We start from the raw sequence: 23,970 nt of genomic DNA on the forward strand, positions 1-23,970 counted from the left end.
CTAAATCAGGTTAATTGTAGGTTTCCTAATTAAGAAATACAGTTGTACTTGATTATTGTCTGTTGACCAAAGTTTAATGGAAGAGTTTGTGATTATGTATCAGCAGTATCTTATTGATTAGGCTAGTTGTTAATCCGTAAATCTTACTACTCTATATAGTAGCATACCAAAGGGTTGGGTTGAGGGCAGGAGGAGTTTTCCACCTCAGATGCAGGCAGAAAGGGAATGTGTAATCTATAGAGAATTTAGAAATAGTAATGAAATTAACTGCAGTCTGCTTTTTATCTTCAGTGTTTGCTGAGGACAGTGTCAGTGATAAGGTGTGGTTTCTCACCAGTATAGACAGCTCTTACCATCACCTCCTTGGCACAGCTGGTATAGCACTCTAAAACAGGAGTTCTTTTTTTTTTAAATTTCATTTAAGTATTTTGGGACTTCCCTTGTAGCTCAGTTGGTAAAGAGTCTGCCTGCAATGCAGGAGATCCAGGTTTGCTCGCTGGGTTGGGAAGATCCCCTGGAAAAGAAAATGGCAACCCACTCCAGTATTCTTGCCTGGAGAATCCCATGGACAGAGGAGCCTGGCAGGCTGCAGACCATGGGATCACAAGAGTCGGACACACTTAGTGACTAAACCACCACCACCATAGTTAATTTATAATATTGTGTTAGTTTTAGGTATATAACAAAGTGACCCAGTTACATATTCTTTTTCAGATTCTTTTCTTTTATGTATTGTAAGATATTGAATATAGTTCCCCTGTGAAACAAAGTAAATTCTTGTTGTTTACTTCATGTGTATCAGTTAACCCCATAATCCTAATTTATCTCTCCCTTGCCTTCCACTTGGTAACCGTAGATTTGTTTTCTGTATCTGTGAATCTATTTCTCTTTTGTAAATGATTATTTGTATTATTTTTTTATATTTCACATGTAAGCGATAGAATATTTGTCTTTCTCTGAGTTACTTTACCTAGTATAATGATCTCTTGGTTCATGCATGTTGCTACAAATGGCAACATTTCATTCTTTTTTATGGATGAGTAAGATTCCATGGTGTAGACATACTACATCTTTTCTATACGTTCATCTGTTGATAGACACTCAGGTTGCTTCCATGTCTTAACTGTTGTGTTAATAAATAGCACCACTGTGAACATTGGTGTGCACCTATCTTTTCAAATTAGAGTTCCTGTCTTTTCTGGATGTATGTCCAGAAGTAGGCTTGCTGGATCATATGGTAATTGTATTTTTAGTTTTTTAAGGAACCTCCATACTGTTCTCTATAGTGGCTGCTCCAGTTTACATTCCCATCAACAGTGTAGGAGGGTTCAAAACAGGGAGTCTTAACCTATAGACTTTCAAGAGGTCCATGGATAAAATTCAGGCAGTCGGTGAATGTGAATTGGAAAAAATTGCATCTTTTTAAATTGATATAGTTTAACATTTATATCAGGAGTGTAGGCAGCAGACCATAGTATTAACAGACTATTTGTTACAAATACCTCAAAATACCGTTTATGCTACTTGTGAATTAAAAAAGCTGTTATGCCTACTACCACTTCTTGCTATATAATGTGTTAAGAAGCACATAGAATACTATATCAAACTTTTGTTCTTTTCATGCTTTGAAAGCTCTGTTTCAAAATGATTGGTATCCTTTGTTACGCTATATATTTATACACATTTTTCTAAGAAGTTCATCACCTTCACCAGACTGCCAAGGAAATATAAGGAAAAGATGAGACTTTTTGTACCTGAAATCATATTCCACAGAGAAATAATTATAAAAATCGTAGAATTTGAGCTTTAAAAGACCTTAGATATTACCAAGTTCAGCCTAAAGAAGCCCATTTGGACTAAATAATTTACCTATGCTCTAAGTTTAAAAAAAAACAGTGTAGCCGTCTAGCGTTCAGCTAATAAGCCTGTGGGACTACTGCTTAAATATAGAGATTTTCTCTAATATACTTAGTACAGTCTTTCAGTCCCATGATTGTGTATGACTTTCTCTTTTTCTATAATTAATACTATTTCTTTATGGTTTAAAACTTAATTTTTTTTCTTCTGTCATGCTTTTATGAGAAGGAACATAATACCAAATTTTCTTTTCACAGCTTGTATTTAGGTATTATATATTGTAAATTAAATAAAAAATAGTTGCTTCCACTTTAAAACATTTCCTTTAGAGGTAAGTGTAGTAAATTAAGTATTATAAAATAAGCATGTACTGAATCTAACTAATAAATGTTATAAATTGCAATATACATGGACTGGAGAAGGAAATGGCAACCCACTCCAGTACTCTTGCCTGGAAAATTCTGTGGACGGAGGAGCCTGGTAGGCTGCAGTCCATGGGGTCGCAAAGAGTCGGACACGACTGAGCAACTTCACTTTCTTTCTATAGTTCCTTTTGGCGAAGGAAATGGCAACACACTCCAGTGTTCTTGCCTGGAGAATCCCATGGACGGAGGGGCCTGGTGGGCTACAGTCTATGGGGTTGCAAAGAGTCGGACATGACTAAGCAACTTACACACACATACATGGACATAAGAACAATATTATCCTTACATATCCTTGTATTATTTTACTATGTTATTAAAAGGAATTTGTACATGAGTATCACATGTATGGAGAATCAGATATGGTTTAGGTATAATCTATATTTCCACGTGGTCATATATTTTATTGTTCTTTTGGGTCATTTTGTGAAAATTATTTCGAAAATAAAGGAACACTAAGTACTTCTTGTGTTCTTATAACCTCTTGTTATTGTAATTGTTGACTGAGTTTTCATCTTTATTAAAATCAATTCTTTTTAGCTTAGCATACCAGAGGATGAGCTGGGAAGCCCTGAAGAAATCTATCAATGGCCTGATCAACAAAGTTAACATTTCCAATATTGGTATTATTATTCAAGAACTTCTTCAAGAAAATATAGTTAGAGGAAGGTAAGCATTGGCTATTTTATTTGCAGTATTTCATAGCACTTTTTCAATGGAAAATAATAATCTACATGAAGAATAATCATTCATTTATTATGCTACTTCATTTCAAAGAAAATTTCAAGGAGTATTTAAAATGCAGTTGTTACAAATATGTAAGCTCCTAACAAATAACAACTGTTAGAGCTTGTGTGGAGTTTTTTACTGTTTGAGAAGCTTTGATGTCACATAATGATTTTGGCACAGTTATTTATTGACTGAATACTTCCAATAATTTAAACTCATGAAGAAAAATAAATATTTAATTTCTTTCTATATACACAAAGTGCTCCTCACACCAGTTTAATTTCTAATGAAAGCAAAGTGGGAATGTGAAAGAAATGAGAAAGATAAGTAATAAATTTTAGAAAAGCAGAAGGGAATAACAACCATTTTCTGTGTGGTTTTTAAGTAGTTGTGATATTTTAACTCATCAGGAAATAGAAATATTCTATATTCTATTAATTTTAAAATCTGAGGACTATTTTCCCATATGACCTTGATCATCAGCGCAAAACTTTGGGGATATATATATAAAGTAAGGTGTAGCACATTGTGAGGGTTAATAGGGTGACCAGGAGGCAGCCACAGGAAAGCACTCTCATTTTATTCAGAAAGAAGCAGACTCGTTACAGTTTATAAGCTGAGTTCTCTTTTTTCATTTTCTACCCTAGTGATTCAGATGTTATACCTAAACCTGATTAACTATGAAAACATAGTTTTTCTGCCTTTTGACAGTCAAATAATTATTTATTACATTGCTAAAAATAACTCTTCAGTTAAGCCATTTTGTATCTTTCTTTTTATCAAATATATACATTGATAGAAACATGTCCATTTCAAAATGAGTTAGAAGATAGGACCTTTTATATTCCTGTCCTTGTTTTAGCATTATTTTTGCAGTGCTTACATAATCTCTCAGGAATATTGTTTTCACTTTTATTTTCATGAACAATAGACTTAAGCCTGTCTTTTAGATGGAAGCCACCCAGATTTGTCTTTAATCTCAGAATTAATTTATATGAATAATGGGCTCATAGTAGAAATTTTACTTTAAGTCAAAGTTCAGTACTTTTGAAGCAAGTCTTTTCTCCCTTCACTTTTGATAATGTTAAGTGAGTTAATATAAGAAGTTAAGAACTTAAATTCATGATTAGATGTAATGAACAGCAACTGGAAAAGATTTATATTTAGAAAAATTTTTGAAAAAAATTATATTAAATCTATTTTATATAAGTACAGATTGAAACTTTATTTCCTCAAAATCGTTTTATTAGTAAGACAATTTCTTCCTCTAGATAAGGGTAGTGAAAATTTAGTTCTGATTTAGCTTTTATGATGATTTACAGAGAAGTAATATAGCTGGATTTTAGGTGAATTTTTTTCCTTCTAATGAAATCAGTGAGTATTGTTGACTCCTTTTCTTTTCGCTTTTAACCAGAGGCCTGCTATCCAGATCTGTTTTGCAAGCACAGAGTGCCTCTCCAATCTTCACCCATGTTTATGCAGCATTAGTGGCAATTATCAACTCAAAATTTCCACAAATTGGAGAGTTAATCCTCAAAAGATTAATTCTTAATTTTCGAAAAGGCTATCGGAGAAATGATAAGGTACATGTAATGGACTTGTAAGTAGACTGCTACAGATAACAGACTAATACACCGTATCAACCGCAGTAATTAAGTATCAGCCTTAGTAAGCAATGTTGATGTCTATTGATCCAGAAATGGCATGTTTTCACATATACTCATTTTTATTTTATGACACGTTAAAATTACCTTGCATGTTACATATTTTAAGCCGAGTGTGTAAGTAAACTGTAGACTCTATAGATAAATGAAAATTGGTTTTAGTTTACAGATTGACTTTGTCTCTAATTTCCCTTTTCAGCCACTTTGTCTGACAGCTTCAAAATTTGTGGCACATCTTATTAATCAAAATGTGGTAAGTAATTATTTTCAAAATTTGGTGCCATTCAGTGGCATTAGACCACAGGCTTGATGCCACTTCAGTGACATCTTTGTTTTGACTTACAGTCCTTCAGAAAAGTATCTTGAATGATATTTTAATTTTAGAACTATAATAAATGCATTTTTTAATATAAAGAGGAACCCAGGACAAGTGTTAGTAAATTAATCAAACTCTTAATACTCTACATGGTTACTTAACTGCATATTTTTCCTTCAAAGACTATAATGCGTTTTTATTTAAAAAGTTACTATTTCTTCTCTTTTCCCTGTACTTAGTGTTCAAGAAAACCTAACAGCTGATATTCTTTAAAAAATGTTATTCCCCACAACTGCACATATATGTGTATATTCATACGTATAACTACATGGTATATGTATATACTCATATATTCTTAGAATCATTTTATAAAATATTGTGTACTAAATAATTTTAACCTGTTTTAGATGCAAAAATTTCTCATTTTATTGTTTAGTTTTTGTGTTTTTTTATCCACTGTTCAAGAGTTTTGATTTATGTTATGTTATGCGTCAGTTCGCTCACTCCTGTCCGACTCTTTGTGATCCCATGGACTATAGCCCGCCAGGCTCCTCTGTCCCTGGGATTCTCCAGGCAAGAATACTGGGGTGGGTTGCCATTCCATTCTCCAGGGGGAAGTGAAAGTGAAAGTTGCTCAGTGGTGTCTGTCTCTTTGCAATCCCGTGGACTGTATAGTCCATGGAATTCTCCAGGCCAGAATACTGGAGTGGGTAGCCTTTCCCTTCTTCAGGGGATCTTTGCAACCCAGGGATTGAAACCAGGTCTTCCGCATTGCAGGTGGATTCTTTATCAGCTGAGCCACATTTTAAAAATGAAAACAGTAAAATTGCTCTCGTCCATACTCACAGTTAGGAGAAGGAAATGGCAACCCACTCCCGTATTCTTGCCTAGAGAATCCTGTGGACAGAGGAGCCTGGTGGGCTGCTGTCCATGGGGTTGCACAGAGTTGGACACAGCTAAAGCGTCTTAGCATGCATGCATGTGTTGGAGAAGGAAATGGCAACCCACTCCAGTATTCTTGCCTGGAGAATCCCAGGGACAGAGGAGCCTGGTGGGCTGCTGTCTATGGGGTCGCACAGAGTCAGACAAGACTGAAGTGACTTAGCAGCAGCAGCAGCATACTTACAGTTTTCCTTCAGATATGTATTATTATTAAAAATTATATCTATAAATAAGAGGAAGAATTTTGAAGTCACACTTAGTCTTATTTCTCTAACATTTAATGATATTTTAATTCTTTGCTACATGAAATTCTGGTACTCACTTTAAGAAACCTTTTATATTTTAACCTAGTCATATTATTACAATGATAATTTTCTACTTAAGATCACAGAAACTTAATTTTACATGTCTATAAACCTAATTTCACAGATTATAACAGCACAGATATGTTTCAGTTTTTGAATATATTACACTTGGAGATATTTTTGGCATTGACATAAACCAGTTAAAATGATAAGTATCTTGCATCTTCCAAACTGCGGTACAGGGCAGTAGTTTCTTGTCCCTAATGTAAGACTGTTTAACCTTGCCTGTCTTCCCAAAATAAAAGCAGTGTGTATTTTTGATATTGTGCTAGATGTGAAGAGGATATTTTCCTAAGTTGTCTCTCCATCTCAAGTAAGAGTCTAGTTTTTAAAAGCCATATGTATGGTCTTTTAAACACGCTTCCTAAGTCCGTTTTCTTTTACAGCAAAGCTTCTCAATATAATTTTATTCCCTCTCTACTTGGCATTGTTTATAAGATTCTAAACTTTGACCATGGCCAGTGTAGAGTTTGATTTAAATAAAAATAGAAGTATTCAAAACTGTCATTGTATGCTATAAACTATAGAAAGAAATTTTCTAAGAAAATTAGTATTCACGTAATTTAAGAACTATTTGCTAACAGAATTGCTGAAAGAATGAATTGGGAAATGGATGTAAAGTTGTGATCATGGAGAAGGATATTATAAAAAGAATTGTGTTACTTTTCTTCATATAGTAGTTATGAAAATACCTCAGATTAAAAATTAGTAAATGACTTTAACTTCTATTTTGAGGTTAATTACGACATTTCCTAAAGATAGTGTATCTTTCCTATATAGAGAGTATAAGAGGAATATTTCTTCTGGAGATAAATCATCTAGTTGTATCCAATATAGTAAATTAAGATTTTTGGAAAAATCATCAGGAAATTCTTTGCAGATGCATAATGGAAGTGAAAGAAAAATTGTATCCCTTATTTGGAGTATTTTTATGTACATTATGAAACTTTGCTCATCATATGTACAATATCATCACTGTAAAAACTAGATTTACTGATTTTTAAAATTACCATCAGTAGTAGATTAATATATGTGAAAGCATTTTGTGTGTCTTCTTTCTATTCAAGGCTCATGAAGTTTTATGCTTAGAAATGCTCACTTTGCTTCTGGAAAGACCAACAGATGATAGTGTTGAAGTAGCTATTGGTTTTCTTAAGGAATGTGGTCTCAAATTAACACAAGTGTCACCAAGAGGGATCAATGGTAAATATATATCCTTGGTTTGAGATTGAGCTTTTGTTTGAGTATTATAATATGTAGTGCTTATTTTATTTTCTTTGTGTTTAACTTTAGCTATATTTGAACGCCTTCGAAACATTCTCCATGAGTCTGAAATTGACAAAAGGGTTCAGTATATGATTGAAGTGATGTTTGCTGTAAGGAAGGATGGATTCAAGGACCACCCTGTTATCCTAGAAGGACTTGATTTAGTGGAAGAAGATGATCAGTTCACCCATATGCTTCCTCTGGAAGATGACTATAATCCAGAAGATGTTCTTAGTAAGTCAGGGTGGTCATTGGGAAGTGGCATACAAACAAATGTCAATATCGAAAATAAACACTAACTTGTGTTTATTTGTTTTTGAGATGTTTTCAAGATGGATCCTAATTTTATGGAGAATGAAGAGAAGTACAGAGCTATTAAGAAGGGTATGTAGAACTTTTAAAAATAATTTTCTTTTAAAAGAAGAAGTTCATTTAATTGTATGACACTGATAGAATGGTATAGATCACTCTGACCCCTGCCTATTGAAATCTTTGTTCTGTGAAGCCGTTCTCTTTTCACCATTCACCCATGCATTATTTTTCTTTCTAGTGCTTATCCACGGTATTGTTGTTGCTGTTGTTTAGTCTCTTAAGTCATGTCAGACTCTTTTGCAACCTTATGGACTATAGCCCACCAGGGAAGTCCTATCCATGGTATTACTTCATTTTAAGTTATTTAACTCATTTTCCTTCTCCTCTTTCTCTATTTAATTATGCAACTCTTCAGCTTCATCCCTCTTAAGAAATATTCATGTATTACAATGGCCGTTATTTAACTTCACTTCCACTTAAGAGTTGCTGCTTAAATTGCCACCAATTTAATATTTGATTAAGTGCTATGCTGTATTATAAAGTTCTATACTTCATTATTTCTTGAGGGCAGGTTTATATCTTTCTGATAAAATCAATCACGGTAGCTTAATATACTTATTGGATAAATTGATTATTATCATTTTACATCATTAGTATATCATAAGCACTGTATAGATATTGGTTTGTATTTTGTTTCTGCCATTACTAGCTAAGTCACCTAGAGTAAGTTACTTGTTTGATATAAGAGTAAATGTTTGTGTAAGGACAAATAAAATACAGTACTTTATATTACCACAGAGCATGTATTTAGACACTGGTACTTTTTTTTTTTTTAATATGTGTGTCATTATTTTTCTTCTAAAGCTAATATTCAGAGCTACTTACATCATTCTAATATATAATTATTTATATTCTTTTACATATTATAATTCTATAATAATTTTATAAGTTTATTTCCCTTGAGTTGTGATTTTACCTAACAAATACTTACAGCTCTGAAAGCTCCTCGGAAGTGAGAGCAGGGATGTAGAACTCTGTCATTGCTGCGTTCTGTGCTTTAATCATGCTTAGAAGTAGAATGCTGAAGGGGAAGTAAAAGTGTAAGAAGCTTCCCATTTTATACATTATCCTAAAATCTGGTACAGTAGGGACATTTCCCTGCAATAGCCAGATTCCTTTTTCTCTAATAAATTTAGTTTCCAAACATAGAGAAACCCCTTGAATCTGTTTTCTTCTTTTTGTATGAATTTCTTTTTCTGTAGTCTCCCTGCTATGCAAGCATGCTAAGTTGCTTCAGTTGTGTCCGACTCTGTGTGACCCTGTGGACAGCAGCCCACCAGGCTCCTCCGTCCACAGGATTCTCCAGGCAAGAATACTGGAGTGGGTTGCCATTTCCTTCTCCGTAGTCTCCCTAAAAGATACCAATAATTTTTGTGAAATTTTTATTATACCTGGTATAGAAGTGGTTTTTTTTCCCTTTTTTTTATACTTGGGAATTCCCCATCCATTTCTTTATTAGGTTCTTGGCAGTTGGCCAAGAAAGTAGTACTTTTTTTTACTATAGCATTCTTTACACTCTGTGGTCTCAAGATCCCTTTATACTTTTAAAAATTATTGAGAATTCCAAAGAGCTTTTGTTTATGTGGGTTATATCTATTGACATTTACTTACTGGAAATTTAAATGGAGACGATATAAAATACTAGGTCATTTCAAAATAACAATAATAAACCTAGTACGTATTTGCAAAAGTTACATGTTTTTATAAAAATAACTATTAACAAAGAAATTTAAGAAAAAATTGTATGTTTTAAATATTTTGTGCAATTTAGTGTCTGGCTTAATGGGAAACGTTTGAATTCTCATATTGCTTCTGATTTCAGTCTGTTGCAGTAGGTTGTTTTGATTGAAGTATATGAAGGAAATTGAACCTCACCATAGACATATAGTTGGAAAGGGAAGAGTATTTTAAATAGCCTTTTCAGAATTATAATTGTGTATATTTCTGTTTAACACTATTCCAATTAAATATTTAATAGCCAGTAGTTTCTTAATGATTTAATTGCACTGTGAAACCTGAATTATATCCATTAATTTTCCTATTTTGTTAACATTAAAATCTGTTGGCCTGTCACTTTTTTTTTTTTTATAAATTTATTTATTTTAGTTGGGGGCTAATTACTTTACAATATTGTAATAGTTTTTGCCATACATTGACATGAATCAGCCATGGGTTTACATGTGTTCCCCTTCCTGGACCCCCCACCCACCTCCCTCCCCATCCCATCCCTCTGGGTCATCCCATTGCCCCGGCCCTGAGCGCTTGTCTCATGCATCGAACATGGAATGGTGTTCTGTTTCACATATGATAATATACATGTTTCAATGCTATTCCCCCAGAACGTCCCACCCTCACCTTCTCCCTCAGAGTCCATAAGACTGTTGTATGCATCTGTGTCTCTTATTCTGTCTCGCATATAGGGTTATCGTTACCATCTTTCAAATTCCATATATATGCATTAGTATACTGTATTGTTGTTTTTCTTTCTGGTTACTTCACTCTGTATAATGGGCTCCAGTTTCATCCATCTCAGTAGAACCGATTCAAAGGTATTTTTTTTAATGGCTGAGTAATATTCCATTGTGTATATGTACCACAGCTTCCTTATCCATTCGTCTGCTGATGGACATCTAGGTTTAATTTAATTGCACTGTGAAACCTGAATTATATCCATTAATTTTCCTATTTTGTTAACATTAAAATCTGTTGGCCTGTCACTTTGAATGGATCTTTTACCCAAGCACGATTTTGTAACATGTTTCATCAGTCATTTGGAAAATACTGATGCACTAAGTTATTCACATCTTCCAAGTATTAACGTGTTAATGTTATCAAAGTTAAATTGACACATTAATATATTCTCAATAAATCACATTTATTCATATTACCACCTGTCTTTATCAGAAAAATCTTAACATTTCAGGAAGCTGTCAAGCTTATAGGAACAGATATGTGTTTTCCAGAATTCTGATTTTCTCTTGAAAACTCCTTTGATCATTGTGGCAAATATCTGAAAATAACTGTTGGCTATTTTCCTTGAAATAACAGTATTACTTTGTTGATATTTTAGAAAATATCTGGTAAATACCTAAAAACTCTAGTTTGTTTGCCATTCTTTCAAGTAAAAATGAAAAATGTAAGTAATTCATCTTGCACCTCTGTCACACAAGTTTTTTTCCCTGAGATAACCATCACCATTGTGCATTTGTCTTTTAACAGAAGTGCTATATATGAACTTCATATTTTCTTACTCAAACTGCTGTAAATGCCGATACTCAAGGGCTAAGACTTAACAAAATTAATAATTTTATATTTTTTCTTCAAGGGCGTTCTTTAATGAAGCTTTTTTTCCTACTACATTAGTGCGGCAGTAAAAAGTACAATGAGTGCTTATGCAGCTTGATACCTTGATTGTGCTCAGGATGCAGCAGGTTTTAACTCCTGTTGCTTTTGCGTCTTTATTTCAGATGTCAGCACAGTGAAAAGGCAGATAATATATCGGTATTACTATGAAAATAGTTTGACCTGCAGACCACCTGGCAGGTCTCAGTGATTTCCTCCAGGATTCACAGACCATACTTGGAAACCACTGCTTTATTTAGTTAATAAAAACCAGTTGTCATTGCCTAAATGATTTTTTTTAAGTAGATCCTAAAGTAAAGGGATAGGAGAGGATGATGTAAACAGCTAGACAATTCATTTGACCTTCATTCTTTCGTAAAATGTTCTTCTGGAGTTGGCATTAAAAAAAATGACCGCAGCAGGAAGTGGGCACAGCTTTAGTAATTAGCACCTTAGAGTGACCTAGGTGTACTTGTGTTTTAGGTCTTAACAGCATTTGGGAAAACAGCAGGAGTGCCGGTCTTCCTCCTGTTGAATACTAAATAGTTTCCCCTTTTAAAGGTCTGTCTGAGCCGCATTATGTAATAATAAACTAGACACTGCAGATCATTTCTTGAAGTCACATTGGTTAGAAATATTCTTGAAGAGATTTGTGTGTCAGCTAAGGGCTGAATGACAACTCTCCATTTTTGTAAAATGACTTGTTTCTCTAGTATGTGGGTTTCTGCTAACATTATTACGTGTGGCTCGTGATTTATACTATTTAGTTAAATATAAGGAAATTAGAATTTTCCTAAAAATTAGTTGGCCCCAAAACTGTATTAAAATCTGTCTGATTATAATAAAAATACAAAGGGGGATTGTTGGCCAGGTTTGTGAAATCTTTTGTCAGACTGATAGAACACATACCATTGGACAAAATATTCTAGTTTTTGTCATTTGTTTATTACTGTTAACATGATGATAGACCTCATGTAGTCTTTTGCATCACAATTTTGAATAGTTCTGAATGTGAGTTGTAGTTTAAGAAATGATACTCCAATGAAGTGCTTTATCTTACCAGGTTTTTAAAGGCCTTTAGACTTCCATTTCTATTGCACATATGAAAATTCTATCAATTAATTATAATGTTCTACTTAATAGGTATACATTTTAATAAAAATCTCACTGCTATTTAAATTTCATTCACTACCTAAATGTGTTAGTCACTCAGTCGTGTCCAACTCTTTATGACCCTATGGACTGTAGCCCTCCAGGCTCCTCAGTCCATGAGATTCTCCAGGCAAGAATACTAGAGTGGGTTGCCATTACCTTCTTCTGGGAATCTTCCTGACCCAGGGATTGAACCTAGGTCTCTTATTGCAGGCAGATTCTTTACCATCTTAGCCATCAGGGAGTGAATACTAAATGATGCATTTTTTCTGTCTGTCTTTCAGAAAACTTTCTTAGGCTAAATTCTTGTTTTCTATTGCTCGTCTTAGCTTGTTATAATAGACTTACCTTCTTTCTGGTGATGAACTAGTAATATTTTGACTCCATTCTCCATTATGCTAATTTCTCTTCCTAATTTATCCTTCCAGTGCTTCTGCTCTTTTGGAAAACTTTCATCTACTTTTTCTTTGTTCTTCTCATCCCTTGCTTATTTCATGGCTGCTTTCTCTCTGGCAGAAGAATTATACATATGGTTTTCTCTAGTCTAATTAGTTATAATGCTTTCTGAGTACCTAGGTAATAACATGAGACCTGTGTGATCATTTTTGTTGGTTGATAAACTCTTACACCACTGTGTGTTGTAGTGAACTGAGAATTACCTTCCCAGAATGAGATACATTTATATCCCTTGCTCATTCACGTTTCCCTAAACTTAACTTTGTTCTTTTAGAAATTCTTGATGAAGGAGATAGTGACTCAAACACAGACCAAGATGCTGGAAGTAGTGAAGAGGAGGAGGAAGAAGAGGAGGAAGAGGGAGAAGAAGATGAAGAAGGTAAAAGTGTAGCTGCAAATAAAATTGTAAAATATATTCCCAGAATAATCAGATATAATCCTCTAAACAGTGATTCTTAATCTGTGGAGTATTGGGAGAGATGCTACTGTTACCTAGTGGGTGAAAGCAAAGAATGTATTAAACATCCTATGAGTCACAAGATTGCCCCTCACAGCAAAGTATTATCCAGCCCAAAATATCAGCGTTGGCAAGGTTGAAAGAGCCTACTTTAAAAGTATGAAACAAGGAAATTCATTTTTTAATACCAGCATAATTTAAATTTGATGTTTTATGACTTTGATTATGAACTATGAAAAAGATGCATTCATGTTGAGTACATGTGATTTATGTTACTGTGGCGTGAATGTGACAGATGCGAGTGACTAGATATTTGCTCTTCATTTTGGAAAAATAGATTGGGGAAGCCAAAAGCTATATTTGTACGTAAGCAGGCATGATGTCCTTCCTCTTCAGCTTTAATTATATTATTTCATAGGAAAATAAGCTCAGAACTTTACTTTGGTTAAGTCTCCATTAAAACATCAGAATATATATACACTAGTCACTATTTGCTTATGTTACATATTTGAAAATATTAAAAGTATAACTTTCCCTTCTAGGATATAATATATTTTAGTTCTGTCTTAGAGTATAGTAGCTCTTCTACAACATAATTTATAAAAATATGTTTAATTTTTTCCAGTGTCTTTTTGATTTAGAATGTCTCCTAACCAAGTTAACATTTAACTTTAGAATTTGTCTTATGTGAAAATACAGTTCAAATAAAAACTATTAAATGTTTATAAAGTTTTCATGCATCAGATAAGATAAAAGTTCAACAAATATTCATATTTGTATTGGACCCATCCAACCTGTCATGATGATCCAGTGTTCTCTGAACCTGAATTTCTATCCATAATTTATACTTCTTTGAAATTATCAAGATAACTGTTTATAAACATAGAAATAATGTTTTCCCTAACAACAGTTTAAGTGCAGCCTTTTATAATGTCTAAATGAGCAGGTGACCCAGAAACAAAAATAGTTTTCTTGGTTTAGCTCTGGACTTCTTTGAGCTGACAAAACTTATTAAAATACTCTAAGATATGGCAAAAGACTAGAAATAGTTATGTTGAATTCTATAAATATTAATACTAACTTACACTGTAGAAGAGCATATTATGTTAAACTCATAGATTCTAAAAAGATTATGAAAACATTACTATAAAGGGATACATTTTCAGTTCTTCATTTATTTTTGTAGTTTTATAATTTTGTTATGTTTAATTTCAGGACAAAAGGTGACTATTCATGACAAAACAGAAATTAATCTAGTCTCATTTCGTCGTACCATTTATCTTGCTATTCAGTCAAGGTAAGATACGGTAGCTCAGTTGATCCTAATTTTTGACAGGGGATGGGCAAAGAGATGGGATTGTTAGAATCTGGTAACAGAAAACTGGACACTGTTGCAGGGATTCGCCAACTGCTTTCCTCTCTGCCACCATCCCAAGTCCCAGATTGTAGATTCCTGCTGTTGTTAGGAATCTACGGGAGCAATTTGTCTTTACTTTTAACTGTTACCTAGTTAAAATTTTTTTAAGTTATGTCATTTCTTACAATTAAATATCACTAACAATCTGAAAACATTTCTGTATTACAGAGTTAGCACAGTATTGTGTAGTGGAAGTTTAATGTTTTATTTTTTTCTAATTTGCTTTCTAACTCTGGCTCTAAGCAGAGAAATTTTGTTATGATATTTGGACACTGATTTGTTGTGCAGATGGAAATGAATGTGAATGGAAGTAGGAAATAGACTTAGGAAGGTTTTAAGGACTCTTTGAAATAATATTAAGCAAGAACTGCTATGATGTCATGAAAACAACCTTTTCCCTTTGAAGGCTGTGAGGTTAGTTTTAAAGAGAAATAAATGAAAATATTAAATGCTGAGTACATCTGTTTTCAATGGGAATCAACCTATTGATTTAGTGGGCACCATGTTTATATTTTACAGTGGAGAAGGAATATTTTCCCTGTTTTGTTTTGTTACTAGGTTTTGTATATTTCCATTTAGTATGATGTAATAGCAAAAATGATTCATAAGTAGGAGTCATCTTGTTTTCAGTCTGTCTGAAAAGTTTTTGGCTTAGATTCATCTTCAAAAAGAGAAATGTTAAACAGCAAAACGTTAGTTAGAATTTTTTTTGCTTTACCCTTACGTGTTTCTTTGCCTTTCACATGAAAGAAAAAAACTAATATTTTCTTATACAAACTTAAAAGTGGATAATGAGAAATTTTTGTTATAAGTAGCTATTCTTAGAGTTTTAGAGTTTGACCTTTTGTTTGTCCTTTTTTAAGAAATTCAATGGTAATCAGTTGTAAAGAGCAGATTCATTGTTTTACTATTGCTGTTAACGTTAACTTTGAAGAGTCACAGTGGAGCTCTTTGCATGATTATTTTAAAGAAACTTTATTTTTTAGGTGATCTAACCTTGATAATAATAACCTCTGAATCACACAAAAATGTTTGAAAAACTGAAACATTAGACAAGTGACCGACGCTGATATATAGTGCTACCGATTCTAGTAACAGTACAATAAATACCACCTTATATATTATTTGTTAAATGTTTTCAGCCTCTAAATGCCTAGTAAAAATAATTTTAGGAAGTAAACACGACTTTGATAAAAAGGTATTTAAAGGACATGTTTGGGAGACTCAGGTAATGGGATTATAAAACATAAAAATGTTATCAAACAAATATTCTAGATGAATAATTAATATTGTTTGTCATTAAAACAGCTAAAGTGGTCTGTTTTTTTTAAAGCAACAGTACTCAGTAGTAATGATGATGTCAGTTAGATACACAGAAAGATTTTTGGTGGAAATTTAAATTGGTGCATTCCTTTTGGAAAGCCTTTTGGTAGCATGAATCAATGACTTAGTTTGATTGCCATTTGACCCTTCTTTTTCATTATATTTCTTAAAGAAATACATATTGACAGAGAATTATACAGAGAATTGTTCAGTGCAAAAAAGAGAGAGAAAAGTCTTATTGCTCAATATGAATAATCAAAGTGTTTTCATGTTTAATGCCACTATTAAAAATTAGGTTAATGGAGAATTAGTATTGATGTGGGCAAGTGGTCTGATTTAATGTTAGTTGGGGATAAAAAACTAATAATATAGAATATATGGCACCATGCTGATAGCATTATCTTAATTGTATAAGTAGGTGTGCAGGTTCTAGAAATAATACACTAAAGTATCAACAGTGATTATTTTGAGAGGAGGTTGGATTATTTATATAAACTGTTCACTTTTGGAAATCTTGTGAACAAAACCAAGTTCTGGTGACTGAACTATTTGGGGATTTTATTTTTTTAATTTTCTTTCCTTTTATACTTCTTGACTGACCTCACCAATACTCTGATCTTTTTACTGTTCTGGCTCTTTAAACAATCTTCTTTTATTTATGCAAACATTGAACTACACAGTTAACTTTGCTATTGAAAGTTGGACATTCTGGGTTGTTCTTGGTTTTTAGTGATGTTCCAGTCTGATGTTGTATTACTGGAGTAATGTCCTTAACAATTTGAAGTTTCTTAGATTGGAGACATCAACAAACCATTGAAAACTGGCATTATGTAAAATCTATTTTCTTTACCCTTCCCTCAGTCACTGTTAATTCTGGAATATGTTTGGTTTAAAACAGCAAGCAAAGTTAATAATTTCTTTAATATTTACATTTAGTGCAACTTCAAAACAATCATGATAGGGAGTCACCAAATACTTTTCAACTAAAACAAGAACAAGGAAAATACTGTCATACCTTCTCTTTGATTCTTCACTTATTAGACAAAAGGAAAGTTGTAAAAATTTTCCATGAACTACTTGACTTGTTTTTCAGAAATTACAGGATTTTTTTCCTAAATACTAATTCTGTTTTTTAAAAAATAAAAACTAGAAAATGTCACATTTTTTAAAATACTTTTTCGTATTACTGTATTATTGAAGTTTATCAACTACAGTTAGCTATTTTAATCTTAGTGCTAGTTATTATTTAATATTACGTGTATGAACGCTCTTTCTTGATAGACTTCTTTTTTTCATTTTTAGTTTTTTTTTTTAATTCCATTCTACCATCCTGAATTATTACCCTTTTGTGCTTGTGAAACCCAATAAGTAATAGAAGCTGAGGATTACTGATGAACTATAAAACTAAATTCATTATCATTATATTTCAGTGGGTGATTATTTTATATTGCTGTTATCAAAAGATACTGGCATTATTCCTGAATAAAGTTCACACTGAGTTTGATAATTCTCTAAGTAAAGCATATTGAAGATATTTTTCATGCAATTTATATGAATGTTATACAAAAACAAATTCCTTTCTTTGTAAGTGATTTTAGTTATTTACTGTTTTTATACTAACTTTTTATATAGTATAAAAGCCCTATGTTTGGATATGAATCAAGATAACTTGTAAGTGTGGTGATTAAGCTCTGGATGTCATGCTGGGCTCTTGAAACATCTTTTATCTCTTCCTAACGTGGATCAGGGAAAAGTGGAAATATTTAGCAGTGTAATAACGATTTGTCTGCTTTCTGTGTCTATGAATTTGTACATTCTGGACTTTTTATATAAATGGAATTATGCTATATGTGGTCTTGATGTCTGACTTCTTTCACTTAGCATCAGTCAAGGTCCCCCCATGTCATAATATGTATCAGTACTTCATTCTTTGTAGAGTTAAAAACCTTATCTTTTTATATATACAGTACAATAATATGAAATTATAGAAGAAAATGTTTAGACAATTATTAAGGTAAGATTCCTAAATATGAAAGAGTGCTACAACTTAAATATGCTGCTATTTTTAACCTAACTATTGTGACCATTTTATCTCTACAGTTTAGATTTTGAAGAATGTGCTCACAAGTTGCTAAAAATGGAGTTTCCTGAGAGTCAAACAGTAAGTTAGTACTTTTTTTCTATTAGGAAATATATATATATGTTATAAAATATATATACGTATGTTATAAAAATGTTTAAGATAGTTAATAGGTTTCATGAAATGAATCAGTGACTCAGTGCTTCATATATGCTGCTCATTCCAGTGATTTAAATCAACTGCTTCTTTGAGGTATGAGAAAAGGAGGAAGTCTCTCTGAACCACCACACTTTACACAGGTTTCTGAGTGGTTGCCTATAAATCAAATGGTGCCTTAAATACAATAGGAAGTTTATTCTTTAATGAAGTACCTGGTCCATCTACTTTATGCACTAAGGCATTCTTTTGTCATAGAAGTTGTAAAGATCACCATACTTGTTACATTACTTGAATTGGATATAGAAGAACCTGTTCCATTTTTTTTATTCATTAATTCATTTAACAAAATGTATACAGCATATATGGAGAAGGAAATGGCAACCCACTCTGTATTCTTGCCTAGGAAATCCCATTGACAGAGTCTGAGCCTGGTGGGCTACAATCCATGGGGCCACAAAGAGTCAGACGTGACTTAGCAACTGAGCACATTCAGCATATACTACATGTCCGGCATTCTGTAAGGTGTCAGGGATTCAGCTATCCATAAAGTACATTTTAGCCCCCTCTTAGCCCATGGGACTCATAGTCTTATAACTCAGTACATACACTTAACTGTTCAAAATATCATGGAACCCTAATACCAAGGATAATAAAGGTTAGATTGAAAAGATTATCTTAGGTTTTTTTTTTTTTTCTAATTCTTTCCTTACGTATATTGCTCCCTGCCCATCTAAATTTTGGATGCTTGGAATTTGAAGCAAAGGCTTTCAGGGTTTGGTTTTTCACATCTTAATTTACATGTAGTAGACTCAGCATAGGTCCAGAGTGAATGTTTCAGCTCTAATAGGCTGTTTGATTTCTGGTTATTCTAAAAGATCTTGACTGTCTGAGCTAAGTTAACATTGCATGGAAGTCCTTTGACTTCAAGCCTTAAATATGTTCTGTTACAGGGATTGGCATACTGTGGCACAGGCCCACTGCCCATTTTTGTTAATAAAGTTTTATTGGAGTGCAGCCTTACCCATTGTTTGATGTATTGTGTGTGATTGTTTTTGCCCTATAGCAGCAAAATTGACTAGTTGCAGCAGAGAACATATGGCCAGTAACAGCTGAAATACTTGTTTGGTCTTTTCTGGAAAAAGCGTCCCAATCTTTGTTTAAGAATGTAGATTAGTTCTTGAAATACCATGGTATGAAATTTTGAGAAGAGATTATTCTTTGCAAATTAAAAATATATATTTTTTCCCTATTAAAATTTATTTATTGATATATTAATAATAGTGTCCTTATATGTATTATGGGTATACTTGATGTATTGCCATTGGAAGGGAATAAATTAGTGAATTAACCTTTAAAATTATAAGTGAAACTAAAGTTATGGTATGATCTTGTTATGTTATTTCCTGAATATAATTATTATTAAAAATGTTATTAATGCAGAGGATAGTTGTTCTAAAACTTAACTTCACCATTTTTTTCCCTTGAAACCACAGACCAGAATATTTATTTTTCCGTCATATCTGAAGGATTATTTGCTAGGTAGATCATTCTTGCTAGAAATTTTTTTTTTACTTCATGTCGAATATGGCTTTTCACTCTCTTACGGCCTGTAGCATTTCTGCTGAGAACTTCAACATATTTTGATAACATTTGGAAGAGTGTCTAAGTGCATCTGTTTTCATGCACTCAAAAGAATCTCCTAAAATCACTATGATATTTAATTAAAATGTTAAAATATTTAATTATTTTATGCCACAGGGAATAACTCTTATAATTTCATTTAGTCTCAGAAAGAAAGTAATTTGTTTTGCAGGTAGAGCTGACCTTATTAGCAATGCTGTCAGCGTATTAGCATGTTATATTGTTTAAAACCTGATTAAGTGTTATGTTATTGTAAGATACAGTGTTGGTAGAAGTTGAAAATACATTTTAATATATTGAATTAACGTTGTGTGGCAGAACTCAGAAAAGGCTATTTAGGTTTTTTAGTACTATATTAAATTTTGACAAAGTACATCTCTTCAGAACTTAGACACTTATAAACATTTTAATTGAGGCAACTTGTGACTAACCTTTAAAAAGAATAATAATCTAGCACTATAATTACATCTAAAAATAACCTTATATTGTGAAGAGAGGCCTTTCATTAGATAGTTTTATAAGTAGATTATCAGCTTCTCGAATAACGCTGTCCAATAGAACGTTTTGCAGTGATGAAAATATTCATATTCTTCCCTTTTTAGTACAGTGGCCACTATACCGGTCACCTGTGGCTTCTGAGTACTTAAAATGTGACATATGATTAAGAAACTAAAAATTGAATTTTATAATGTTGAGTAATTTAAATTTAAATAGCTATGTATTGCTAGGGGCCACCACACTGGACAGCACAGTTGTAAAGTGTTCTGTGCTTCTTCAGGGTCCCCCTTCCTTCTTGCACATGGATCAGTCAGTTCAGTTCAATTCAGTCGCTCAGTCATGTCCAACTCTTTGCGACACCATGGATTGCAGCGCACCACACTTCCTGGTCTATCATCAACTCCTGGAGCTTGCTCAAACCCATGTCCATCAAGTCGGTGATGCCATTCAATCATCTCATCCTCTGTTGTCCCCTTCTCCTCCTGCCCTCAATCTTTCCCAACATCAGGGTCTTTTCCAATGAGTCAGTTCTTTGCAGCAGGTGGCCAAAGTATTGGAGTTTCAGCTTCAGCATCAGTCCTTGCATTGAATATTCAGGACTGATTTCCTTCAGGACTGACTGGTTGGATCTCGTTGCTGTCCAAGGGACTCTCACGAGTCTTCTCCAACACTACAGTTCAAAAGCATCAATTCTTTGGCACTCAGCTTTCTTTATGGTCCAACTCTAACATCCATACATGACTACTGGAAAAACGATAGCTTTGACTAGATGGACCTTTGTTGGCAAAGCAATGTCTCTGCTTTTTAATATGCTGTCTAGGTTAGTCAGAGCTTTTCTTCCAAGGAGCAAGCGTCTTTTAAATTCATGACTGCAGTCACCACTTGCAGTGATTTTGGAGCCCAAAAAAATAAAGTCAGCCACTGTTTCCATTGTTTCCCCATCTATTTGCCATGAAGTGATGGGACCCGATGCCATGATCTTAGTTTTCTGAATGTTGAGTTTTAAGCCAACTTTTTCACTCTCCTCTTGCACTTTCATCAAGAGGCTCTTTAGTTCATCGATTTCACCATAAGGGTGGTGCTATCTGGATGTCATCTGGATGGTGTCATCTGATGGTGCACATGGATATTTCCAGTAAATGCATAAAGACCTCATTTTTTAAAATATGTATAATAATTACATATTAATAGATTGTATCTCATGTTATCAAAGGACAAAAATGTCAGAATTCCTAATTGAAAATATAAAGGTAAAATAAAAGTGAACTGAAAGAGTATATAGTTTATTTTATAAGCTTACTTTCTGTTTATAGAAAGTAAATACACTACAGTTAATGTATTTATAAAAAATTACTTTCAAACTTTCTGATAAGAAATGTTTTGTAGAAAAAGATCTTTAGTCTGTTTAGCAGTACTCAGAGTTAGGGTTAGGGTTATTCTCTTTTTCATTTTGTCTCCATCGATTTGTCCATATTTCCTGAGTTTCTTCATCTCTGAAATTGCTGTAATTGATACATATTTCATTAGGGTTATTTCAGGAATTAAATAATATTTATTCATTATAAGTAATTTGTGATGTTGGTATTTCCCAATCTTGGATTAACTCTTGCATTTCATAGTTCAACAGAATTTTCACAAAGGAGTTTTCAAGACACAAAAATAACTGATTGGACAGTGTAGAAAGAGCAGTTATGGAATGATTCCATCTATTTATTTAGATTCATCTATGAACAGATCTATAAGCGTAACATTTATTTTGAGGCTAAAAATCTTAGCCACAAAGGTCTTTTTTGTTGTTGATCTTTTAAATGTATTTTCTTGTCAACAAGGCGGTCATTATGTTAGCATTGAAGTTGTGTGCATTTATTCTCTGTAAAGACTCACCACGTTTTGCCTTTTCCGTACTAACAAAATATATTCTTGATAATTCAGTTTAAATGTTGTATTGGTGGTCCGTATTTAAAAGATTTCTGTGTAGAATCTTTTTAGAATGCGATATATTTAGTTTCTTTTTGTTGATGTATCTGTTTCCTCTACTAGGTTTTCTTGAAGTGGCTCATACTTAACATGAGTTTAGAATTTTATTAGCAGTCTGTTTAGCATAAATGACATGGAATTTCTGTTAGCCAAACAGAAGACTTTAAAAAACTATAGTCTTGACATAGGTTGAATTTTTTGTTTTGTCTTCATAACTCAACTTCACAGAGTTTTAAAACCTTATTTAACAATTCAGGCTATCTTTGTCATATTGATAAATTATCACACAGCATGGATTCATTGTGTTTTGAATCATTAACGTAATTTTTTTCCAAACAGAAAGAACTCTGCAACATGATACTTGATTGCTGTGCCCAACAAAGGACATATGAGAAATTTTTTGGCTTATTAGCTGGGGTGAGTTCCAACCTCATTTTCATGTTGGATTTTGATGAAATCACAAGGATAATTCTGAACATGAGTATTGTGAATTAATGTGTCTGCTTTGTCGCCTGGTCTAATATACTAACATATCTTTGCTGAAAACAAATCAGTTTTCCCTTCCACAATTTTCCCAATCTCTGTAGCTTCCTCCCTTCCCACTTCCTGTTTGTAGTTCTTTAACATTAGGTATCATTCTGCCAGAACTTTGAGGCATTCCGCATGCTTTGTAACAATTTCCCAAAGAGACAGTTAAATGCTGTCTTTTCTTTCACAGCAGTTTCTGGTCAAGTTCGTGTTCAGACGACATAAATAAAGCATGAGCTAAAATAATTTTTTGAATCCAAACTTAGCCCATAGAGAAGTATATTTATCTTATATAAATGTGTGTATCGGTGAAGCCATGTGTATAACTTTGTTTTAGCATATAAATCCCAGGTAGATAGGGGTGGTATAAATTAACTTCTTTTTTAAGCATCCCGTTATACAGCAGAGAAGATTGATATGATATACAAATATTTATTAACTTTTGATTGAGTAAAATTCAGATTTAATATGCTCATAATGGTGTTGACATTTTTATTTTTAATTTATTAGCGATTTTGCATGCTAAAAAAAGAATACATGGAATCCTTTGAAAGTATATTCAAAGAACAATATGATACCATCCATCGCTTGGAAACAAACAAATTGAGAAATGTTGCTAAGATGTTTGCTCACCTTTTATACACTGATTCACTTCCATGGAGCGTAAGTAGATGAATCAATATTTGTGCTTCTTTCCTAATCCCCTTTTGTTCTGAAATAAATATTATTAAGTGTAACATAGCCATACTTTTCCTATGTAGGCAGTGTACTTTAAAGTGACATATGGAGCAAACATCTACTATAATGGCACTCTTTGAGGTTATATTCATATAATGTGGTATCAAAAAGCTAACTAAACAGTGTATGAACATAAGAAACAACGTTTTGAATGATATTAATAGTCTAAACATTACAATGCCTTTTGAAAGTGATACCTAGGAATGTTTTCAGAACAAACACAGTTTTTTTTATCTTCTCCGTGTGCATTCATGTGTGTGCACACTCTT

General features: G+C 33.0%; 1 protein-coding gene across 5 annotated transcripts in view; it reads left to right on the forward strand.

Moving 5' to 3' along the window:
* The window catches only part of CWC22 (CWC22 spliceosome associated protein), a 63,932-nt gene that overhangs the window by 30,523 nt on the left and 9,439 nt on the right, over positions 1-23,970 (forward strand). For all 5 annotated transcript variants that reach the window (XM_081579467.1, XM_081579472.1, XM_081579468.1 and 2 more), the window contains exons 6-16: positions 2,820-2,948; positions 4,423-4,591; positions 4,872-4,925; positions 7,363-7,498; positions 7,589-7,795; positions 7,883-7,945; positions 13,158-13,262; positions 14,556-14,637; positions 18,181-18,241; positions 22,775-22,852; positions 23,474-23,626. In XM_081579467.1, the coding sequence (XP_081435593.1) occupies positions 2,820-2,948; positions 4,423-4,591; positions 4,872-4,925; positions 7,363-7,498; positions 7,589-7,795; positions 7,883-7,945; positions 13,158-13,262; positions 14,556-14,637; positions 18,181-18,241; positions 22,775-22,852; positions 23,474-23,626 (1,237 nt within the window). The remainder of the gene's footprint in view (positions 1-2,819; positions 2,949-4,422; positions 4,592-4,871; positions 4,926-7,362; positions 7,499-7,588; positions 7,796-7,882; positions 7,946-13,157; positions 13,263-14,555; positions 14,638-18,180; positions 18,242-22,774; positions 22,853-23,473; positions 23,627-23,970) is intronic.

Source organism: Giraffa tippelskirchi, chromosome 3 (genome assembly GCF_054371585.1).
Source record: "Giraffa tippelskirchi isolate mGirTip1 chromosome 3, T2T-mGirTip1v1.2.pri, whole genome shotgun sequence".
Classification (NCBI taxonomy): Eukaryota; Metazoa; Chordata; class Mammalia; order Artiodactyla; family Giraffidae; genus Giraffa; species Giraffa tippelskirchi.